Source organism: Pocillopora verrucosa, chromosome 12, assembly GCF_036669915.1.
Source record: "Pocillopora verrucosa isolate sample1 chromosome 12, ASM3666991v2, whole genome shotgun sequence".
In the NCBI taxonomy this organism is placed as follows: Eukaryota; Metazoa; Cnidaria; class Anthozoa; order Scleractinia; family Pocilloporidae; genus Pocillopora; species Pocillopora verrucosa.
Window position 1 is genome coordinate 20,392,072 of NC_089323.1, and position 22,968 is coordinate 20,415,039.

Genomic DNA, 22,968 nt, shown 5'->3' on the forward strand with positions numbered 1-22,968 from the left:
GTCGCCATTTTAAGAACATGTCTGCATTTAGGTTGGAGAACTTCACTGTGAAATAACTCCGTCACATCGTTAACTATTTCTACGGTATTATTTATTTCTTCAATATCTTGTCTTGAATAGTTTGTAGCGATGATGTGTCTGCGATTCTATGTACTCCTCCTTTACCTGTGAAAGAAGTCTCGTTCAAAATGTTCAACAAAATCAACATTGTACTCAGAATCAACTTTAAGACTTGAAACAGGACTCAACGTGCAGGGCAATTTTCCATTGAACATAGAAAGTAACCTGAATCGCGTTTACTTACGTTCTACTGTCAGTGATCACTTTACGTTGCTAAAATCAATCGCGACGGTCGCTCTCGTTTTTCTCAGCCGCAAATGTTCTACCTGTTTAAACTTTGATTTCTTGTTGACTTCGTTTGATGTTGACCATCTGTCCGCTAGATCATTCTGATTGCTCTCGGTTGTGCAACACTTGGTAGAAATGTCCTTGATCTCGTGTTTGTGAGGGCTGATCCTTGTTAAAAGTTGCAGTTTTTCTTTGGATTTTAAACCTTTTTTTCTCTAACTCTTTAATGCGACATGTTCAAATAATTTTTAATGTGAAGTGCTATTTTCAAATCGGTCGATAAACCGTGTAATAGGATATTTCTATAAATATTTTATTAATTAGGGTTATCTTCTGCTAAACGATTGTGGAGGACTTATATATGAGATTAATAGTAATCGTTTATTGGTTGTCGTGAAACACTTTTTCACAAAGAACATTGGGTGGCACACGTAAACAATAGCTCTGATCCTCTCAGTGATGGATTGTGGCAGATTCTGACCACTTTAGGAGGCAGAGAAGTCACACCCTTTTCAACTAAATTAAACCAGGTGTTGTCTTTGTACCGATGTATCTAACCCGTGTAGATCTGAATTTTACTTACGGGTGTTGGAAACCTTTCTCCTCCCTTAAGCTTGGGGTGATGCTGGGTTTAACATGTCTAAGATATATGCATAGCAATTTTTTTAGTACAGTACCTAGAGATTGTAAAATATTGTAATAATATAGTCAGTCATGTTTTCCCAGTTTTGTTTGGTTCCCTCTTAAGCGAGTAGGTGCCCCTCCCCACCCATGCTGGGGCTTTAGGAATGAAAGGTCTCTTAGTAGATAGATTGTAGTATCTGGTATAGACAGTTAGGATACCTATATCCAGGGTTGACATTTCAGAGATCTGTTTCTTCTGGTTACTTTGTAAATAAATGGTCTGAGTTAAATGTACATAAAATATTAAAATGTAGCCATCTATAAAATGTTTACGTATAGAATACAAGAAGTTGCAGAATTAGTGATTGTGAACTGTTCTTGAATGAAGTATAGCGCTGGCCCTGACAAGCTGAAAGGTGGGGCATGAGCCCGTGTTATCAACAACTGACCAACATGGCGTCTTGCACTGCAGCTAAAAGACGAGCATCTCGGAAAAAAACGGCAGTTAATGTCGTGCAAACAGCCCCAATATGTAAACTTCCAGCAAATATTATGTTGCATGTTTTTAAATTTCTTGATATAAAAACTCTGTGTTCGTCATCCACTGTTTGTCGCTTGTGGTATCACCTTGTTTGTGATCGAACCTTGTGGAAGATAGTTGATCTTCGTTCATGGCCGCTTTCCCTAAGGACTTTGTGGAAAATCGTCAGGAATCGATTGTCAGATTCAGTTGTGGAGCTTCTAATAAAAGGATTTATCGGAACAACGAAAAAGAATGAAAACATTTCGCCCTCTTTGCTCGAAGAGATCAAGACAAAATGTCCAAGTCTCGAGACTCTTGGTTTGTGTTATTGTGATATGAGGAACGTTCCTGCTCAGTGTTTACCAAGGAACCTAAAGAGTCTTCTCCTGGACCATTCCATCGTACCTCTTGGCTGGTTTGAAGGATTAAAATGTGAGCAGTTTTTTCCAAATCTCTTGGAACTTAATTTAACATATTGCACTCGAGTTGAGAACTCTGATCTACAAAGTATAAAGAAGTTGAAAACATTAGAACGTTTGAATCTCAGTTACTGCTATCGTGTTGGAGATGAAGGTATACAGCACATTGCTAGAAATCTAACCAACCTGACAGAGCTTAATCTGTCAAATTGTCCCAAAGTGACAGATTTAGGACTACACCACATTGGGCGTCATTTGACAATACTAAAGAACTTAAATTTGTTGTCTGATTGGAGGATCACAGATGCGGGAATTCTTTCCCTTGTGCACAGTCTAGTAAATTTGGAATATTTGAATCTATCATCGTGTAAGGAAATAACAAGTGTAAGTCTTTTTGAAATTACTGAAAAATGTAAAAAGCTGAAGGTTTTGGATTTGACAGGTTGTTGTGCTATTTTGGAAAAGGATTTGAAGGATGCACGAATCATTTTATCAAACTGTGTCATACAGTGGACTTGACAGGTTTGTGTGAATTATTCCTGAAAATATAACTGCAAGGTGTTCTTCCACTGTTTTTGTCATGTTCACAAGATGAAAAGCTTGTACATTTAAATTATATCAAGCAAATACATGTACGTAAGTAGAGAATAACATCAGTATAAATTAATCACTACAAAGAGCAGGGAAGCTTCATTTGTGCCTGATCAACAACAAAAAAACTGATAAATTGGTGCAGATTTTAGGTGAGAAATACATATTTACCCAATGACAAGTCATGCAAGATTTTGCTGTAGTGGTAATTTACATGCAATTCACCTTCTGAGACATTCAGTAAATCATAGGAACTAACACTGTTTCATGCATTAGATTTTGATGTAAGTGGCCAAAACTTGGAAATCAAAACTATGGAATTTATAATATAGATAAGGAAATTAGAGAAAAGTAATAGTTACCTTTTCTGATTTACACCTCATTCTTCAATGTGGTCTTGTTATCTCCCACAAGATTTTGTTGCAACAACCGCAATACATGACCATCAAGTTTTTTTTTTAATTAGAAAATGAGTAAGTGGGTTGTTTTTCAAGCCAAACATTCAGTAGAATGGGAATAATAGAATGGGAAAATAACTTGACTGTATGTTTGTTTAAATGAAAATGTTCTGTAAGAGTAGGGTTTTCTTTAAACCAAAACTAATTTAATAGCTTTAGGTTTCTCACTGTAAACATGTCACTGAACTTTTTGTTTAAACTGAGTTAATTACTTTGTAGTTTGTATTAGATGTGTTAATTGCTCTTAGTCAATAGTTTGAAAATTCTTGGAGTTAACCCTTTAACTCCCAGATCACATTTGTAATTCTCCTTACTGTCAACCATACAATTCTTATGATGTTAGTTCAGAGAATCTAGTATTGGATAAACTGATTATCCCCAAATTGATATTTTTCTTTATTCTCATAACTTATCTGGTTGATATTGTATTGATATTGTAAGGAGAAATTCTGTCTTGGTCACATGGGAGTTAAAGGCTTAATTGGTACTCCTCAGTTTTTTGTGTAAATGTTGTAAATGAAGACATGTTTTATGCAAATGTGAATTGTTGAGCCACAACTGCAGCCTTTGCTAACCAAATGAATAATTGACCCAATTGCTTGGTCAGTTATCACATGTCTAAAAATTTTCCATGAAACATTTTCCTTCTTGAGCCAACCAGTTTCATTTCTTTGTTTCAGCTCATAAATGGAATAAAGCTGTAAATTAAATCTCTGGTCTTCTGCCTGTGCTTTGAAAATTGAGTTAAATTAAATCACATGAAATTGAGCCAAAAAGAGCCCTAAGGCTCTTAATGTAAAAGGTGAATTAAAGATTGAACTGCAACATTAAATTTGGCCTTAGGACATACTACATGTTTTTCCCTCAGATTTTACATACCTTTGTGCACTGATTTTAACATAAGATCTCTGTGACAGCTAACCATAGCTTAGCATCATAGCCCTTATACAGTTCATGATCCATTTGTTGTTCTGAAGTAATATGACTGTGTCAGATTGGCTCTAGTAAACGATCTCACTTACTGAGTGTTGTACAAAACACAAGGCACTGCTTTTGATGAATGGAGAGTGAAAATAGGCATCAATAGTTATGGCTGAGTTGCATTGCAGACCGGGCTCTGTTCTTTGCTTTCCAGTTACTTTGTCTCTACAGGAGTTTAAATGTTAAATAATAAAAGTTTGCTTTGATTCCTCAAAATATGGATGGTTTGTGAAAGGAAAAAAACTCGTCATTGAGGCAGTGTGGATGCCCTACTTATGCAGGAGTTGGAAACATGCCAGACAACAAGGAAATGGGTAAGTATATCTGTTAAGAGTTCTTTACTGTCTTTGATGATGTCTTTAGTAGAAAATTAAGTTTCATTGGTTCTCTCTAATTAAAAAAAAATTCCAAAGGAATGTTGATTTTTCCTTTCCTTAGGCAATAATTATTGTTTTCCCTGGATTCTCACATGCAGTATCCTGAGGCCATGACTTGATTGTAGGAGGAATATGCAGGGCCAAGCCTAGAGTTACTCTCATGAAAGATGATATAATTCAGTGAGTGATAGGCATGCTCAGAGTGCTCCTAATCCTGATACTCAGAAAACAGTGAACCCCAAAAATATGCTTGCAATGTTGATCAAAAATTTCTTGAGTAGTTTCCAAGATCAAGGTTACGCTAGGCATAACTAACGAAAACCAATGAAGATTTGGTTATGAAAATACTTTTTAGAATAATTTTCCCAAGCTTTCCCTTCCCCACCCATGCCTCCCCCAAATCTTGCTCTTTTTGTCTCGTTTTCAAGAAGAAGCAACTGCAACATGTTCATCGCAGAAAAATCTTCAGAATAGTTTCACTTATTAAGACCTTTTCATTGGAAAGGAGACCTTTAGGACCCCTCACTCTTTCAAAACAGAGAGACTTTGATTTATATGAGCAGGGCTTCAGGATCGGCAAGTACTTGCAAATGATTAATAATGCATGCAGTTCATTTGACGCACCTTGTCTTCGCTGGTCTTGGAGGACGGAGTGCAACAGGCAAGGCAGGAGGGTTTCTTACGAATTAAGGTAGGAAATGCTTCCTTTGTGGACAAAAGTACATGTATTTTGGTTTAAGTATGTTCACACTTTCCTTTATGTCAGGTTTTGGTGCGGAGTAGAGTGAAATTACGACAGCGAGGCCGTTTAAAGGAGCAGTTATGGCGAAGAAGACTTAACGTACGGAGTGGTACAGCGCCATTTCGCTGTCAACTTACGAGGTAACAGTTAAATGCAAGTTTTCGTTGCAAAGCGTAAAGCTGTTCTGATATTGGGAGTCTCTTATGTCGTGAAATCGATGAGAGAAGGAAACGGAACGAGTTGCAAGACGCGAAATCACAAGTTGCCGTCAGACCGCCATGTTTATTCTGACCTTTTAGTTTTGGAATGCCTAAAGAACGTTACTTTGACTTGCTGACTCTAGGTTCTCTAATCTTTTGATCTCTATAAATATTTTCAAGTATATGTTATAGATACTCGGAAAATCCGGGAGAATATGAATTAAATCAAGAGGAGAAACGTTCTTATACTCCTTTTTCATCAATTCTTAGATATTTACATGTACCTGGTGAATTTCTCTTAACGTCAAAAGTTTCGGCCTTAATGAATTAGGTATAATTCCCTGAAATTGTTAAACTTGAAACGGCAAAAGTTGCGGTCAGAGAGCTTAAAATTGATTTCAGTTACTTATTGAAATAGTGCACGACATGCATTAACTTTGGTGTTATGCTCTTTGCCCTATGAAGCATAGATTTCCATTCTTTATCTCGTCCTGTCTTGGGCTAGCCTGAGGTCCAGGTTTTGCCCCAACTCTTCATCTCAGCCAGAACATCTCGCCATCAGGCGTGTTTTGGGTGTCCTCATGCCCATTTGCCTTGGGGATTCCTTTTCAAGGCTTGTGAAGACGAAATATTGGCAACTGTTTCAGAATTGGAATATGCTTTTAATTTCAAATTTTATAAGAGTTATGAAAGAGTGACAAAATATAATACCACTGAGAGTATATTGCATTCAGAAGAACTGTTTTTTATCAATTGATCCTTTTTCTCTTAATTGCAGATTGTCACCTCTCAGCTGTTGTATATGGTGATTAAGTTGAAATATGGGAGAAGATTTAGTGGCCTTTATGTGACAAAAGGTAAATAAGCTCCTGGGTAATGAAAGAGGAAGTACTCACTGATGGAGATGGATTGATGTTTGTAGACATTCTAGTATTTTGCTACAAAGACCTGCAGTGGCATTTAGAGAGGAAAGGAAATTATATATGCTAAAGAGAATTTTAGCTTTTAGTTGAAAAAAAGTGGTAAAGGGCACCATGATAAGTCAAGGTTCTATCAAACTTTTCACCCAGTCTTAAAGTCTTGCCAGCCTTTGTCAGCAAACTTTTCATCCAGTCTCAAAGTCTTGCCAGCATTTGCCAGAAAACTTTTCATCCAGTCTCAAAGTCTTGCCATCCTTTGCCAACAAACTTTTCATCCAGTCTCAAAGTCTTGCCAGCCTTTGCCAGCCTTTGCCAGCCAACTTTTCATCCAGTCTTAAAGTCTTGCTGGCCTTTGCAATGGATGTTTGAGTCTATTTATATTGCATTCTATTTGTCTTTAGTCTCTTATTTTGAAGTGGGGATTTGTTGAAAAGGTAGCTTGGGAAGCTTAGAGTTATTTTTGAAAGAAGTAAAAGACTGTGCTATTCCCGTTGTTTAAAGATATTGCAGTGTTAAAGTAAATATACACGTGCCAGTATTCCAATATCAAATGTAAATAATAGTTTTGTAACTCTGGTTTCTCTAGGTTTCAATGTTAATAACACCTGTGATCCTCCAGAATTGTTGACATCATTTACAGTGGGCACTTAATTGGAATAATGCTTAACACAAAACAGATTGATTCAGTCAAGAGGTAAGTGCAAATGGAACTTCAGCCCATCTGTTTTGTAACCTCTGAGCAAGTATATGATACTTGCATGTACATATCAGGCCACTATAACTTATTTGGATTATACTTTTAACTCAGATGTGCACTGCAGATAGAGAATACAGGACATTCTGCACAAAAGAATTTTCGCACAAGTCTTTAAGCACAAGTTTTGGAACATTCGCACAATTCTTAGTGGTCATTTTGCACAACAATTATAAGTGAGAAACATCAATATAAAAGGTATACTAGTTGATACTGATAAGATATCTCACCTTCACATGTCATTTTCAATAAGATCCAATGGTGAGAACATAGACATTTATTTACGTAATAACTTCAACTAGGTCAAAACGCTTGTGAACACGATCACTATTCTTACTTGAAGAAAGGAACAAATCTTTCTCTCTATGAAAATGCAAAGAACTCCTATTCAAATGATTACTTCTTTTACTTTTCCTTTGTTAAACGAAAAACCTTTTAGTTTTGACAGTACATCATCCACTACAAACAAACGAACATGACGACCCAACACCAAGGACGCCATGTTGATTTCGAAAGTAATTGTCACCAATCCTCCCTCCGCTGAAGTCAAAGTAAAAACCTGCAAACTGTTTCACTTTTTATTTAAAAGGAGAAAAGACCTATTTACAAAATTTCTGTGTAAATACATAAAATTCAAGTTCATGGCCATGTTACCCAACGAATCATGTAAATTTTAACTCGCTACTCGGTCAAGACTCATAGAAATTTAGCCCTTTCCTGCATTCATTTAAGCTATAGTACATCTAAATTTCTTTATTTGTATTGATCTTAAGCTTGTATGATTACTTATTGAACGGCTAGCATATAATCTTTGAATTATTTTGAATTCTTGAAACTTTCGTGAAATCATTTGTTTACATCACGGTTGCTATGATGCTTATCGATCAATACTGAACTCTCCATTGCTTAGGTAATTGTTATTAGAATAATTTGAAAGGTTACTACTTGATAGATGTATTAAACTTCTCGATCTTTAAAATGATTTCAGGTCGAACTTGTTTCTCTACAAGATCACTAGTTACTACCTACACTGACATTTTCAAGTTGTCAAATCACAACACTTGCACGTGCCGACTTTCAATGTGAAGCACTCTCTGAATATCGAGTTATTAACGTTGAACTGTTTTTGCTGTACATATTGCCAGTATGCCTAATGTTCACGAGCATTTTGATTTAGTTGAAGTTATTACGTAAATAAATGTATACGTTCTCGCCATTGGATCATGTGAAGGTGAAATGCCTTATCAGTATCAATCAGTATACCTTTTTATATTGATGTTTCTCACTTATGATTATTGCGCGAAATGACCACTAAGAATTGTGCGAATGGTCCAAAACTTGTGCTAAAAGACTTGTGAGAAAAGTCTTTTATGCAAAATGACCAGTTACCCAGACAGATAGGTTTTATAATTATTGAGAGTGCAACCTTTTACAAGAACTGATAGCATGGATAGGAGTAGCTTGTAAACAAACAACGTATTTCATTGTGAAAAGAGTAGTTCTTCACGTATGCTGACCATGATGACATGTTTTTATCCAAACAGGTGATAAGCTTGGTATATAGTGTATTTTTCTTCAAGCAAAAGAAGACTGGTGGAAGGGAACTGCAAAACTCAACCAAGCATCAACAAGGATTATCATCATTTCAGTTGAGAAATTGTGAGTACAAAGTTTTTTTCTCCTTTTTTTAATAGTGCAGGAAAAAAAAATGCGAGCTCTGCTTTTAGGCTTGGCTAAATCCATATATTAGAGTTGAATCCTGGTTGGAGAAAAGAAGAGTTTCTCAATGTTTTTTAATACAAAGCTACAGCTGTAGGGGACAACAAAAATTCCAGCTTTCCCCAAATTTAAAATTTTATCGAGAGAGACCTTTGCATTTATGTCAGATGAATAATTCTTGAAATTGTTTTAAGCTCAAATGCTTTCTTTAGGAAGGGAAAATTTTCAATTTGAAGCATGTGCTATAGTTCATGATTCTATGATATAGGCCAAATTCTTATGCAAAACATATTATTGAAAAAAAAAGAAAGAAAATCAACTACTCCTACTATTAGCAAATTAGCCTAACTTCAGCAAGAAATGACAATTAGACCTAAGCACATTTGTTTGTAAGGATTGTAGTAGACTTTCACCTTGTAAGTTAATCCATATTTTACAATGAAGGTATAAATGTCAACCCAAGCATCACTAGTATAACTATATTTTCCAAAAAAAATTCTGCAAAATATTGGAAATACATGCAGGTTAATGATTATTAAAAGCATTTTTAAAATTGATTTTGTAGAATTAAAAAAAAATTGAAAGACACTGATACTGCTTCAATAGAGTTGATTTTGTGTAAGCCATCATGAGTGTCAGGATAGAAAAGTATAATGAACAATCAGTTTGAAACAAGAATGCAGATTCTTTTTGGAAGGATTCTTATTTCCTAACCCTCAACTGTAGAGACCTTTAGGCACTACATCTACAGCACTCTATAGATTCTGAGATGAAAAGTGTGAGCAGCCTCCCATAAGAGCAGAAGATCTTTGAAAAAGAAGTGCAAATACTTGTAATTTGTATCTGTGACACTCTGTTAATGATTAAGGGAAAACGATTGTGCTGTGTCCTTATTCAAGACTGGAAGTTTCTGAGGCTTGACATGTACTGACAATTGCTAAATTAAGGGCTCAAATAGGTTGAAGTTGAAATGAAAGCAAACCAGCTTGTCCTTCAGTTGAGCTTTGCCTAGGATTAGAAACCAGGAGCTCTGAGGAGCTAGCCCAAAATTGAGTTCATAGTAAATTTCAATCTAAGGTCTGTACAATGTTAAGTTGTCAAGTAATTTATAAAAACATGGCTACTACTAACATGAATTCAAAACATTCTTAGATGTAGTAGCAGCATGAAATAATCAATTCTTGAAAGTTATTATCTTTTATTGGGAAGAAGCAATCAATGTTCCAAAAGAAATGTGATTGAATCATGACAAGTAACTCTTATAATATATATTAATAAGTCATTTGGAACTCACTGTGACAAAATGTGAAGGCAGTTAGGAAGAACCTTTATTGAAACTTGGCTTGGTTCATTCTAACCTAAAATTAGTTCACATTTTCTACCAATAACACCAATGAAAAGAATCCTTTAAGGGGAGCTTGCTACAGAATTGTATTTCAATAAAATTTGGCCTCATATCCAGCTAATAAAAGGGGAATCCTTAGAAAAATCTTCTAATCTCTGATGGTCACATTTCATCACCAAAGAAGTGTTGATTTCTGTTAAAGATTTCACAAATTTCAGAAAATCAGGATGGTGATGATAGAGACATTCTCTCATCCTCATTTGGAAAATTGTAGCTCCACAATCATTATGACAAGAGTTAAAACAAAACAAAACAAAACAGAAATGAACAAAACACAGAAAAAGCTTTGAAAGTCTGCACAGATGGTGGCTTGAATTTCAACATACATACCGTATTTCTTCAACTATAAGCCAAGTGATTCTTTCAGTATTTGACACAAAGGTTTGGGAGATTTTTTCACAAGAAACGGGGTTCAGCTTGTAGCTAAGGATTTGGGATTCAAAAACAAGTGCAAATTTAATGTTAATGTGAAATGACCGTAAATTCCATGACTGCAGCGCTCTTTACATGGCACGTTTTAAAATTGTCATGACAACAACATTTCTGACCACTAATCAGATTTTTTGCTTCCCACTCATTGAAAGACAATCTCACTCAATTTGGCAAAACCCTCCTCATTTCACATCACAAATGAAATATTTGGCCTCTCTGCTATGAAAACCACTTCATCACTTGCTTATCTAGTTTGGGATACTTTGTAGTCAAATGGCCCATTTTGCATGTTTAGGAGACATCTGAAGCTCGCCAGAAAAAATACCTACCTGGTCTCTTCTCCAGCGTCACACCATGGACTTGCTAAGTCATAAGCCATGGTTTTTTAAATGAAATTGCATTTGTAGAGTACATGTGTTTGGTCTCAATTAGAGAAAAACCATTTACCAAATTAAAAAGTTTCCTTTTTCATTTAAAAAAAAAAAAATGTACTAAGAAAAGACAGGCATCCAAAGTCTGCATGCATACAGTGAAACTTGAACTCAGCTGATTAGAAGACCAAGTTTAGAAGACCAAGAAGTTACTCCAAACAATAACAATAAATTATTACCTTGTCTCAGCAAATCCTGCCTGCTCAATATCTCAGGATAAAAACATGAAGCTTGACCAGAATTTTCACTTGTCCTTGGGTCTAATCATCATCTAGTCATCTCTAACTCACAGGCATGAATTTTCTTACCTTTAAGATTGAGCCAAATCAAATCAAATCTCATCATAATCATTTCTGCAGATTAACTTTGGAAACTGTGGCTAATACACAAAACTAATATTGACAATAGAAGAGAAAAAATGCAGATTATCAAGTAGGATTTCTATCTTCATTGGAATAACTCCTTTGGAGAAAAAAATGAATTCGATGGTTTTGCTGTAGTTTTACATGATTTGAACTTGATGCTTTCTTCTTTAAATTCTTTGCAATGTTCATGTTTGAATTTCAACTGTTTGTTTGCTGGTTTAATTTTTTTGCTTGTTTGACTTTTTTGTCATACTTGCCTGTGCTAGAAAAATGTTTTAATTCAGTCTTAAAAAGAGTTTTATTTTGATAAAGGGAGACCTGAAACATTGCAAGTTTTATAAGATGTAGAAAAATTATTGAGTTTTCTGAGAAGATTTGAACCTCACACATTTGGATTTGATCGTTGGATGCTCTATCATGTCAGTATAGTAGGAGAGAACTCAGTGGTCAGGGTTATCATTTTACTCTTTTCAAATGTGACATTTGTTACACACAATGCTTAGATCGACATTGTCTAAAGCATCCTTTGTGGTGTTGAAAAAAATGATGAAAAATTTTCAAATTGTTTTTTAAATTACAAAAAGTTATGAGACTTTTCTCATGGCATAGAAGGTGGAAAAAGTGCTGATTTTTGAAGGATATTAAAACCTAAATGTTCACATGTAATTTCAAGGTCAGATGCTCTGCCAGCTGAGCAAAGAGGAGTTTAACCCATGGATGAGGTTGTCATGTACCAGGCCCACATACTTTTAAAGTGTATGGTTTTAGATGTAAACAGTAATTTTGTATATTTCCAACACAATGTCTTTATTAGGACTCCCCAGTGAGAATTTTCCAGCCTAATTACAACAATAATTTTAAAAAAAAGACTAATAAAAAAAAATAGTTCTGTTTCACACATATAGAAACTATTATAAACAAGTTTGAACTGCTACAGAAACTTACACAAAATGGGTTAAGGAAATTCTAGAAGCTGATCATTCCTTAAGCTGTATTTAAAAGTTGCCATGTTTGAAAGAATGTGCATTTTGGTCAGCAAAAATTGCAAAGTGATTGTTAACATTTTTCTTGAGTGTAAGACAAAGACAAATCATGATTGGCCAGAGAAGTTTAAAACCCAATAGCAACATCTTGACCTCTTGCAGTTCTGGTGTTGTGTAATTCAGCTTGAATGTAGGGATATAAAGAAGCAGAGTAACTCACTAAGAGAATTACCACCTACATGCATAGCTATCACTCGTGTTTCTCATGCTCACATATAAAACAGTTTATTAAGCCTAGGGTAATTTTTTGTTTACTTTTGAGTTGAGCGTGAATCCTCTGCTGTTTTTTCCATCTTCTAGCTTTAGCTGATTCTTTGTAATAGGATGTTCTTGGTGACTGAATAGAATTTATTTTCATATTTTTTTATGATCTCACCATTTCCAATTTCAATTTTCGCAAATTCCCTCAATAAAATCTTTTTTCAAGGATATTTGTTTTACCCTAAACTTTACTTGATGCCATGTTAGAATTTAAGGCTCTGAATGGAAATGTTTGATTACTGTCTCATAATTGACTGTTTAGGTGAATACATTTTTGGAACAGTATGATTTATTCAGTTTAAGTTCTGTCTTGAACTATCCAAGCAAAAATGTGTTTTTTTTTAAACACCATTAGGTTCACTTAAGGTTATATTCTATTTGACAAGGCTGATTCTGCCCAAAGTAGTTTTTCAACTGTTTTTTCTTTCTCTAAGTAAACCTGTAATATTTGGTGGAGGCATTTAAAAGTCCAAAGTTTTGCTTTCTGGTTTACAAGTTGCAGTAGGACATGCATGTAGTGTGTAAGGTAATGAAATCTGAAAATAAATCACACTGAATTAAGAGGTACATTGAACGCTCAGTTGAAGGTGTTATTCATAATACCTTCCATGTTTAAAATGATGTGCTTGTTACTTTATTATTAATTCACATTCTATGATTAAGAATTTGTACAACAAACATTTTGGAACGGTTTAGTGTGTTTTGTATTTTGAAGAGCAAGTTGGAGTAAGAGCAAATTTGGTTTTTTTTTGCATCCATTTTTTTGGTATAAATGCAAAAGTCCTGTCGTTTTCAGTTTCCCTGAAGTGCAGTGAATGCTTTTCCTCATGTACATTTCACGTTTGTTAATTTTCCACTACTTTGGTGATGTGTTTTTTTTTTCGTCCTACGACGGCAATCGTTTGATTTAAGTTTGAAACTTTGATGAGCTTTTGACTTTTTTGTTTGGTTTTGTATGTAAATTTTAAAGAGTCAAACTTGTTTAATTTTAAGAGCTGTGAGAACTTTTTTTAAAGGAAAAATTTTTTCCTCGGAAGAAAAATGTTCTCGGACTCTTAAAATTAAAAAAAAAATGTTTAGTTGTTTAAAACTAAGGAAAAAAAAAAGATTAAAAGGAGAACGATGGAACGGGGCTCAAGGCCCCTGGAGTTGCAATTTAAATTAAATGACGGCTGGGGATACGGCCGTCATTTAATTTAACGAAGTGCACTACCACTAGACCACCTTGGCTTTTGGTAATAGAGGACGGCAAAATTGACCAAGAAATAGGTTCGCTTCTATTGTTAATGAAAACAATAGGCATTAGTTTTTTTTCCCACCTAAGATTTGCACCATTTGTTTATTCATTTGGAATTCTTATTGTTTTCAGATAGCTGTGATAGACGGACAAGGAGAACTTCAGAAGATATGAACATTAAAAAACTTTTTTGTACCCGTTGTATCAGTTTTGAGGAAAACATGTGTAACAAAACCAATTAAAAATTCGAATTTTGTCTAAGTCTAACTGAAGTGAGAAGAGTCGAGTTTTGAATAGTCATTAGTAAGAGAAGTAGTGTCGAATTTGAAGAAAGTCTAACTGAAGTAAGAAAAAGATGTTCGAATTTTGTCTAAGTCTATCACTAGCAAGAAAAAGAAGAGTCGAATTTTGTCTAAGTCTAACATTAGTAAGAAAAAGAAGAGTCGAATTTGAAGAAAGTCTAACGTTAGTCAGAAAAGAAGAGTCGAATTTTGTCTAAGTCTAACATTAGTAAGAAAAAGAAGAGTCGAATTTTGTCTAAGTCTATCACTAGCAAGAAAAAGAAGAGTCGAATTTGAAGAAAGTCTAACTGAAGTCAGAAAAGAAGAGTCGAATTTTGTCTAAGTCTATCATTAGTAAGAAAAAGAAGAGTCGAATTTGAAGAAAGTCTATCATTAGTAAGAAAAAGAAGAGTCGAATTTTGTCTAAGTCTAGCATTAGTAAGAAAAAGAAGAGTCGAATTTGAAGAAAGTCTAACGTTAGTCAGAAAAGAAGAGTCGAATTTTGTCTAAGTCTAACATTAGTAAGAAAAAGAAGAGTCGAATTTTGTCTAAGTCTATCATTAGTAAGAAAAAGAAGAGTCGAATTTGAAGAAAGTCTATCATTAGTAAGAAAAAGAAGAGTCGAATTTTGTCTAAGTCTAGCATTAGTAAGAAAAAGAAGAGTCGAATTTGAAGAAAGTCTAACGTTAGTCAGAAAAGAAGAGTCGAATTTTGTCTAAGTCTAACATTAGTTAGAAAAAGAAGAGTCGAATTTGAAGAAAGTCTAACTGAAGTCAGAAAAAGAAGAGTCGAATTTTGTCTAAGTCTATCACTAGCAAGAAAAAGAAGAGTCGAATTTGAAGAAAGTCTATCATTAGCAAGAAAAAGAAGAGTCGAATTTGAAGAAAGTCTAACGTTAGTCAGAAAAGAAGAGTCGAATTTTGTCTAAGTCTAACATTAGTAAGAAAAAGAAGAGTCGAATTTGAAGAAAGTCTAACATTAGTAAGAAAAAGAAGAGTCGAATTTGAAGAAAGTCTAACATTAGTAAGAAAAAGAAGAGTCGAATTTGAAGAAAGTCTGACATTAGTAAGAAAAAGAAGAGTCGAATTTTGTCTAAGTCCAACATTAGTAAGAAAAAGAAGAGTCGAATTTGAAGAAAGTCTAACATTAGTAAGAAAAAGAAGAGTCGAATTTGAAGAAAGTCTGACATTAGTAAGAAAAAGAAGAGTCGAATTTTGTCTAAGTCCAACATTAGTAAGAAAAAGAAGAGTCGAATTTGAAGAAAGTCTAACATTAGTAAGAAAAAGAAGAGTCGAATTTGAAGAAAGTCTAACATTAGTAAGAAAAAGAAGAGTCGAATTTTGTCTAAGTCTAACATTAGTAAGAAAAAGAAGAGTCGAATTTGAAGAAAGTCTGACATTAGTAAGAAAAAGAAGAGTCGAATTTGAAGAAAGTCTAACGTCAGTCAGAAAAGAAGAGTCGAATTTGAAGAAAGTCTATCATTAGCAAGAAAAAGAAGAGTCGAATTTGAAGAAAGTCTAACATTAGCAAGAAAAAGAAGAGTCGAATTTTGTCTAAGTCTAACGTTAGTCAGAAAAGAAGAGTCGAATTTTGTCTAAGTCTAACATTAGTAAGAAAAAGAAGAGTCGAATTTGAAGAAAGTCTAACTGCAGTCAGAAAAGAAGAGTCGAATTTGAAGAAAGTCTAACATTAGTAAGAAAAGAAGAGTCGAATTTTGTCTAAGTCTAACATTAGTAAGAAAAAGAAGAGTCGAATTTGAAGAAAGTCTAACATTAGTAAGAAAAAGAAGAGTCGAATTTGAAGAAAGTCTAACTGCAGTCAGAAAAGAAGAGTCGAATTTGAAGAAAGTCTAACATTAGTAAGAAAAGAAGATTCGAATTTTGTCTAAGTCTAACATTAGTAAGAAAAAGAAGAGTCGAATTTGAAGAAAGTCTAACTGAAGTCAGAAAAGAAGAGTCGAATTTTGTCTAAGTCTAACAGTAAGAAAAAGAAGAGTCGAATTTTGTCTAAGTCTAACATTAGTAAGAAAAGAAGTTAAACAGTAGTAAGAACAGGAGTGTCGAATTTTAAGAAAGTAGTAATTTATAAGAAATCGACAAAGGTTTTTTGTTTATTTTATTTTTGTCATTAAAGAATAGTTTTATTTCTGTGACAATCAACACAACTCGTAAGAATCTAAAAATAGTTTTGACAAATAATTTACTGTTTGTGAAAATCATATTGTTCTATCTATGCTGATTCTTGTGTGCACGCGTTTTTGCACCCTAGTGTATTATTTATGCTGAATTTTAATAAGTATTTTACACTAAACAATATATCCAAACCTATATCAACTAAAATTTGGCCTAGATCTTACTCAACGTCACTGTGGCCTCGCGGTATAACGTGCGCCCTTTGGCGTCGACGGCCATATCCCCGCCGTCGATCTCTTTAAGTTGTTTCTTAACAACTTCCATCACTAGGGGCTCAAGGCCCCATCAATCCACTTCTTTTTTTTTTTTTATTTCAAAGGGGCAAATTTCTGTTAAATTTTAGAAGCCCAGTGATGAATCTCTTTACTTTACAGAAATGCATTACTGGGCTTCTAGAATTTAAAAGAAATTTTCATCCAAAAAGTAAATGAAGTGCATCAGTGAAGGAAGATACTAACAAATAACTTCAAGAAATTGATGGCGGGGATATGGCCGTCAACGCCAAAGGGTGAGCGCTACACCGCAAAGCCACAGTGTTGATTAATCTATGAAGGTTTACAAATCTAACAGTAACTATACTTTTGGACTGGAAATTTTGACACTGAAAGGTTCGCGTAATCTTAAACAATTATCGTAACAACTGTAATTTTGAAGGATAATTAGTTACATTAAATTTCATTGATTTCCACTAAATAACATAATTCGAAATGTTTGTTTTGGAAAAAGGAAAGGACACAATCCTGTTTATAAATTTTTTTCTTAAAAAATTATTTCCCACATAACGAAAACAAAATGTCGCATATTGCTGTTGATAAATTAGACCAAAATTAGAAAAAATTGCAAAATTTTTTTTTTTTTCAAATGCTACGGAAAGTTTGTTGGAAATTGTACACGTACTGGAAAAGCTCTATACAGAAACATGAAAAATACATTTATAGGAAAGCAAGACGATTATTAACCGACAGTTCAAAATGTTTGGTACCAAGATAGAAATACATTCATATTTCTTGAAGACTCGAAGGGAGTGTTTTAGAAAACCACAAACAATACAAAATTGAACAACGAATTTACTGATTCCAGCTGTGCCTTTTAGTGATCATTCCAAAATTATGCTAGAGTATTCAACGTTCGACCTTATACAGCAAGAGCTTCAGTTCTGGTGATCTTTCCTCAAAAGTAAACATAAGCGATACCGAAAGATATTTTTTATTCAGTGTTATGAAATTGCACTCTCATTGATTAAACTCGAACTTTCATTTGATTGCAACGAACTTAAAAGAACTGTAAAAAAAGATCCCATCCTTTCTCCTGAGAAAATTACACTTCCGCGACACGAACTTTCATTTGACTACCGAATCAGCATAACATGGTTCTCATATTTTGGAGATTAGAGTGAAAAATCCTAAATCTGAAAATTTCTAGAATGAACCTTGTGCAGTAAAATCCTATCTGCACTGAGAATGAATGAACTCGTGGTCAAATCATATCACTTGACAATACGCTAATCCAAATCCGTTTATAAAACTACAATTTCAACTTCCAGATGAAATCTAAAGCAGGTTTAAAGGTTAGTTTTTATTTATATGATGTAAATTTGAGAAGTAATGTAACATGTAACAGTAGACGATCCTAATTTTGCATCACAGGGTTAAAAAAAAAGTCGATGCCTTCGGTGATTGCAGCTAAACAGCTCTGATTATTTATAGTTCAAAACCTTTTTGATCCAAACGTGATTTAAATGGAACACCTTCATTTACGATTGAAATTGTTCTTTTTCGATTCATTACGACTCATGGAGAACACAAATTTACTGAAAGGAAAGGTAAGTTTTTTTTACAGAAAATAGCCACATACTTTTCCATTAAGTTTTGAATCTCCCATTAACATGCTATGAAACTTTCTGCTCAAAACGTTATTGAAGTTGGTGAGCGTATATTTTGCTGCACAAATTAATATCAATACCTTCTGTTTTGTCGATAAACACTTTTGGTATGAAAAATACATGATCTATGGATCAAGACCTCCTTTAAAGAGACAGCAATGATACACCTATCGACGCACATAATTTTCAAAGTAAATGGTATTTTTTAAAGAATTTTCGTACGACAGCTCCCGACATTTTTTAAATTTCATTTCAATTTCCAATTTTTTGTTTCTTTTGTATCATACTTGCTTTGATGTATAAAACTTTTGGCATTTCCTAAAGAAAGAGTAGTTGGAAAATTCAACTCTCCTAGAATGCTTTTCTTATTTGCAACTCAAAGACAATTTCCTCCTGTACTTCAAGATAAATTTAAAAAAGGGAAATTGACTCTTCGCTTATAATTGAGGGAAAAAAAAAAGGAAATCCAACTCATTCCTTCTCCAAAGTAAGTTCACTTAAAAGTTTGCACCGGGGTTTTCTGCTGTTGTAATAATTTATCTGAAAAAATTTCTAGAAGCAGCAGAAGCTGTCTTAAATTGGAATAAATCCTTATGAAATTCATGTCCAAATTTTCTCGAAAAGCCTTTTAAAGCTGGAAAGTAAATTGTTTGAAATGGAAAAAGTTTGATTTTTATTTAATATTTGTTGATTTTGCGCATTAACGTCAAGTCTTGGATATTTCTCATTTGTATAAATTTTTTTCATTTGCAAAGACCCCTCAATTTCTTCATCAAAACTACTTGAGTGCAGCTGTTCATTTTTCCAGTTTCAGTTTTCTAAGCAAAATACCTTTAGTTGAGTTTCAAACCTGAATAACCTTTCACTTCCAAAATCAAAGTATAAATTGTCTTCGCTGTCTGTCGTACATTTCTTATAATTTTTGCCCAAAGAAATTGGTGTTAAATCAAACAATATCCTTAAGGTGATAATTTTCTTTCTTCTCATTACTGTTCTGTTCGAAAATGTATTGCTGCTACAAATAGAAAATCCTTTTTGATCAATATACTAAGAGAAGTATTTCTCTAACAGAGAAAGCTACAGCCTTTCTTAAAAAGTACCGGGAATTTCTCCCAACTGAAAATTTCTTTTTCAAAAAGTTACCCCTTGTCACTCGAGAAAGTATAACAAATTGAAAAATTGGCGTTTTTAAGTGTCAGTGGTTGTTAACATCAACATTTCTCGTCGGTCACAAGCTGGCGTTTGGTTAGTTTTGTGTCGAGGTGTTAAGTTCTTTTAACTGTCTGTTGGCTAAATTAGTTCGTCCTTATCTCCAACTTCTCTTAGTAAACGCTATCGCATTTGTTCAGTCTGCGAATTACACTCCAATTGTAGGGTTGCATGATACGCGAAATGCTATTAAAAGCTTACTTAGTGTGCAGAATAATCAGTGTAGTCGTGCGCGGCTTAACGGGTGTTTCAGTCATCTCAGTGGGTAAGAGTTTCGTCGTACAAAAGCGTTATCTTCAGAAGTGGCGGAGCGGTTTGTCACGCGGCTGGGCTCTTCAAATACCCACCAAACCAAACTTTTCGAAATGTCACCTACATTGTTAATTGGATTATAAAAAAACCTCTGTGTGAACCAGAGGTCCAGGATGTCCGTAATTTCTCTACCAAAACGTATAACCAGCGTCCCAAACAGTATCGCCAAGCTTATGAAACGATTTTTTTAGAAGAACACAAGACTGGACGTTTTGAAAAGCCGATTTTATGCTGCAATTAGGATGACTTCCTTACGTACTGTAATATTAGAGGGGGGGAGTGTGGGGGGGGGGGGGGGTTGGAGTGATTAACATTGCAACGACTAACGACTTGTGGCTAAAAGTAAATTGTTGGAGATGAAACAGTTTTAAGTTCTCTCTAAGGTTTAAGTACCCGAAAACACTTCCAAAGTTTTTTGATTTTTGATTTGAAAATAAAGTTGTCATTGCTTCAACTTCTGATCATAATTTATCATTTTATCAAATAAACTTTCGGTTTTTGTTCTGAGCAGTTTCTGATTATAAGCAACCTAACATCCTAATCAAGTAAGAAATATTATTTTTAAATTCAAAATCTGCTTTCTTGATTAAAAATAATCCATTGCCACTTGAAAAAAAAACATGCCTTTGGAAATCTTCCAGCTCAAACAAAACGTAATTTACTTTGGTTACTGATTATGTTTGGTCTTTTTATCTCGGAAGTAATCTGGAGTGATAAATTTATCTTAAGGCTTTCAAAATGTAATTTGATCGAACTCAAACACATTTAAGCCAATCATTCTTTGTGTCAAACATCCGTTCGTAACAAAGCAGAAATCGATAAAAAAAAAACCAATGACGTGCTAAATCTTGCGAAAAAAAGGTTTTTTAGAAATCAAGTGAAATGCGCCATGCTGTGATTACTTCCTTTTCTATTTCGATCAATTTCTTTGTCAACTTCTCCAGTCCAAAAATACTGTAGAAACATTAGATACACTACACTAAGAGGAATTCAGAAACGAGAAGGGACCTGAGAGCAAACTGCCTATAAAATACCAATGAGATTGACTAATTTGATTATCGACTTGAAGTTTGGAGATTTTGCATCCATTCGGTCTGTGATTGGTCAGCAAAACCGGCACTATCCTCTTAACCAATCAGACGCAAAACGTAAACTAATCGTGACCTGGTCGCCCGCGTTTTCCCGCGTTTTTGATAGTTTGCCTGTTTTTCTTTTGAGTGCTCATTGGCTAATGATGAAGTAAACGTTTGTTACAATTGGCCGTCGTGATTACTTTGGTTTGGGTTTTTTAGATAGTCAATTGAAAACTGCTCTATCAAAGTGGATAAATCGTCCAAGAGAAATTCTTCAACCTCGTCCAATTGGAATTAAACAGATGGGTGAGATAGAAGTGATTTCTTTTTTGGCTTGCACCCAGGCCCCTTTTCGTTTCTGAGCATTTTAAATAAATATCAGGAACCAATTTTCAAAGCAGGTTCTTTCGGTAGAATTTAAGAATCCTAGGAGGAAAAAATCGCTTATCCATTTTGTGTTTCATTCTTTAATTTCAAATTTATTTTTACTCTATCAATCGTTCTTTCTCTTTGTTAAGTGTTGAATAATCATATGGTAATCTGGTTGAAGTCGAGATGAAAGGAAAAAAAATGATAGGTATGTCAGAAGTACCCGTTTGTTTGAGAATAGGCTTTGAAACAACTAGGTCCTGATATTTAGCAACAACAAAAAGAAAGCAGAGAAAACGTCTGTAACATTGACTTCACATCGATTGAATATTTTATAGCCATACCTATAAATTTGGTTCGGAAAGAAATAAAGAAGGAATACAATTCTATGACGTCGAGCAACAATAGAAGTCGAGTTGATTTTGGCCAAAACGTTCTCTTTGCCTTCATTGTCATTGACTGTATGCATGCTCTAAATCCTAACAAATTAAAAAATTGAGCAACCTACGTTTAATTAAGTCCTCTTGCATCTCTCTAAACTATTTCTTTCTGAACCCATTCATTTCCAATCCTCCTTTTCAAGTTTCTGATCCTCCAGTTGTCATTTCCTTCCCTGGACCCTGTAAATTAACATGTTGATTCATTACACGTCGCTCGTCATCAATGAAGGACTAATCACCGAAACAAAATCAATGGGACAGGGATTTCTCGTTTATCCCATAGAAGCATATACCTTTCTGAAAATACCAGTTCATACATTTTTTTTTTCGGTCTTGAGTAGTAAAGAAAGTAATCCCGGAACTTCTTTCCGGGCTTCACTTTGCATAAAATTTGTTTTGCAAATTTTCCCTGCACGAATTTCTCAGCTATTATATCTCACCTTTGCCTGCCGTTTTCACTGTCCGCATGTTTTTTCCCTCGCATTTAAAAAGGACAGCAAAACCCTAAAATTGACCAAAAATAGGAAAAATCATTCAATTGCCGCTGTCGAGTCATAGAAGAGGAAAAGCACAGGGAGATTTCTACTATGTTAACTGCTTTAGTGGAATCACCTTTTCTTCTTGTAAAATCATAAATTTTCAGAAGTAACCCAACAAGTTACAAAGTGAGAGATACTTACTTTTCATTAGAGGGATCTCTCTTCTCTTCGCTGACCTCGTATGGTGGTTGTTCTGTTTCAATTTCTGCGATGACAAAAATAAAGAAATAAGACGAGAATAACTTATTTTGTAAATTAGTAATTTCAGTCTCTATCATAGGATGTAGTTCGGCTGTTATAATTTGCAAACTATTAAAGGATAACTCGCTAATAAACCAACGTAAACAAGATAACCAATGTTTGTTTTTAACTTTTGAGTTCATATGCCTTATGTGATAAATTCTACTGCAGTGATCAAGTGCCCTGAACAAACAGAGCATGCAATTAATGCAACGAACAGAGCTCCTTTGATAGCGCAAGAGATTTCTTCATCAACTTTAGGCAACGTTGGGACTTGAAGATGAACGAATATATCATTTTAAATGTATCAAACCTTCGTAAGCCTTAGTGGTTTCTTACTAATCAATTAAACTTTAGGGCACAAGGTCTTGTTCCAAAAGGGAAAAGACATACCCGAGTGGTTGACGATGTAAAGCTTACATAGATAAAATAGCTTTGGACAGGGTAATACAACAGCCGAGGTACTTTATTCGAAAGCAGCGAATAATGCAAACGAAGTCAGAAAACTTACGTTAGCATCTTGAACAACAACTCCCTCCAAACAGTGATTCATTCGCTTACCTCGTCTCAAGTCATATCTATTCTGCCAAACTTCGTTCAG

At 34.4% G+C, this 22,968-nt stretch overlaps 1 protein-coding gene across 2 annotated transcripts; it reads left to right on the forward strand.

Moving 5' to 3' along the window:
* The first annotated feature begins 15 nt into the window (after positions 1-15).
* On the forward strand, positions 16-14,093 carry LOC131783440 (F-box/LRR-repeat protein 20-like). 2 transcript variants are annotated; one of them, XM_066159087.1, is made up of 7 exons: positions 16-4,258; positions 4,383-5,012; positions 5,088-5,203; positions 6,042-6,120; positions 6,770-6,877; positions 8,482-8,596; positions 13,963-14,093. In XM_066159087.1, exon 1 carries the CDS (start codon positions 1,396-1,398, stop codon positions 2,431-2,433), a length of 1,038 nt encoding a protein of 345 aa, XP_066015184.1. In that variant the 5' UTR covers positions 16-1,395; the 3' UTR covers positions 2,434-4,258; positions 4,383-5,012; positions 5,088-5,203; positions 6,042-6,120; positions 6,770-6,877; positions 8,482-8,596; positions 13,963-14,093. The 2 variants fall into 2 exon arrangements, with proteins under 2 accessions (XP_066015184.1, XP_066015183.1); XM_066159086.1 differs by having other exon boundaries at positions 16-5,012.
* Positions 14,094-22,968: the final 8,875 nt, after the last annotated feature.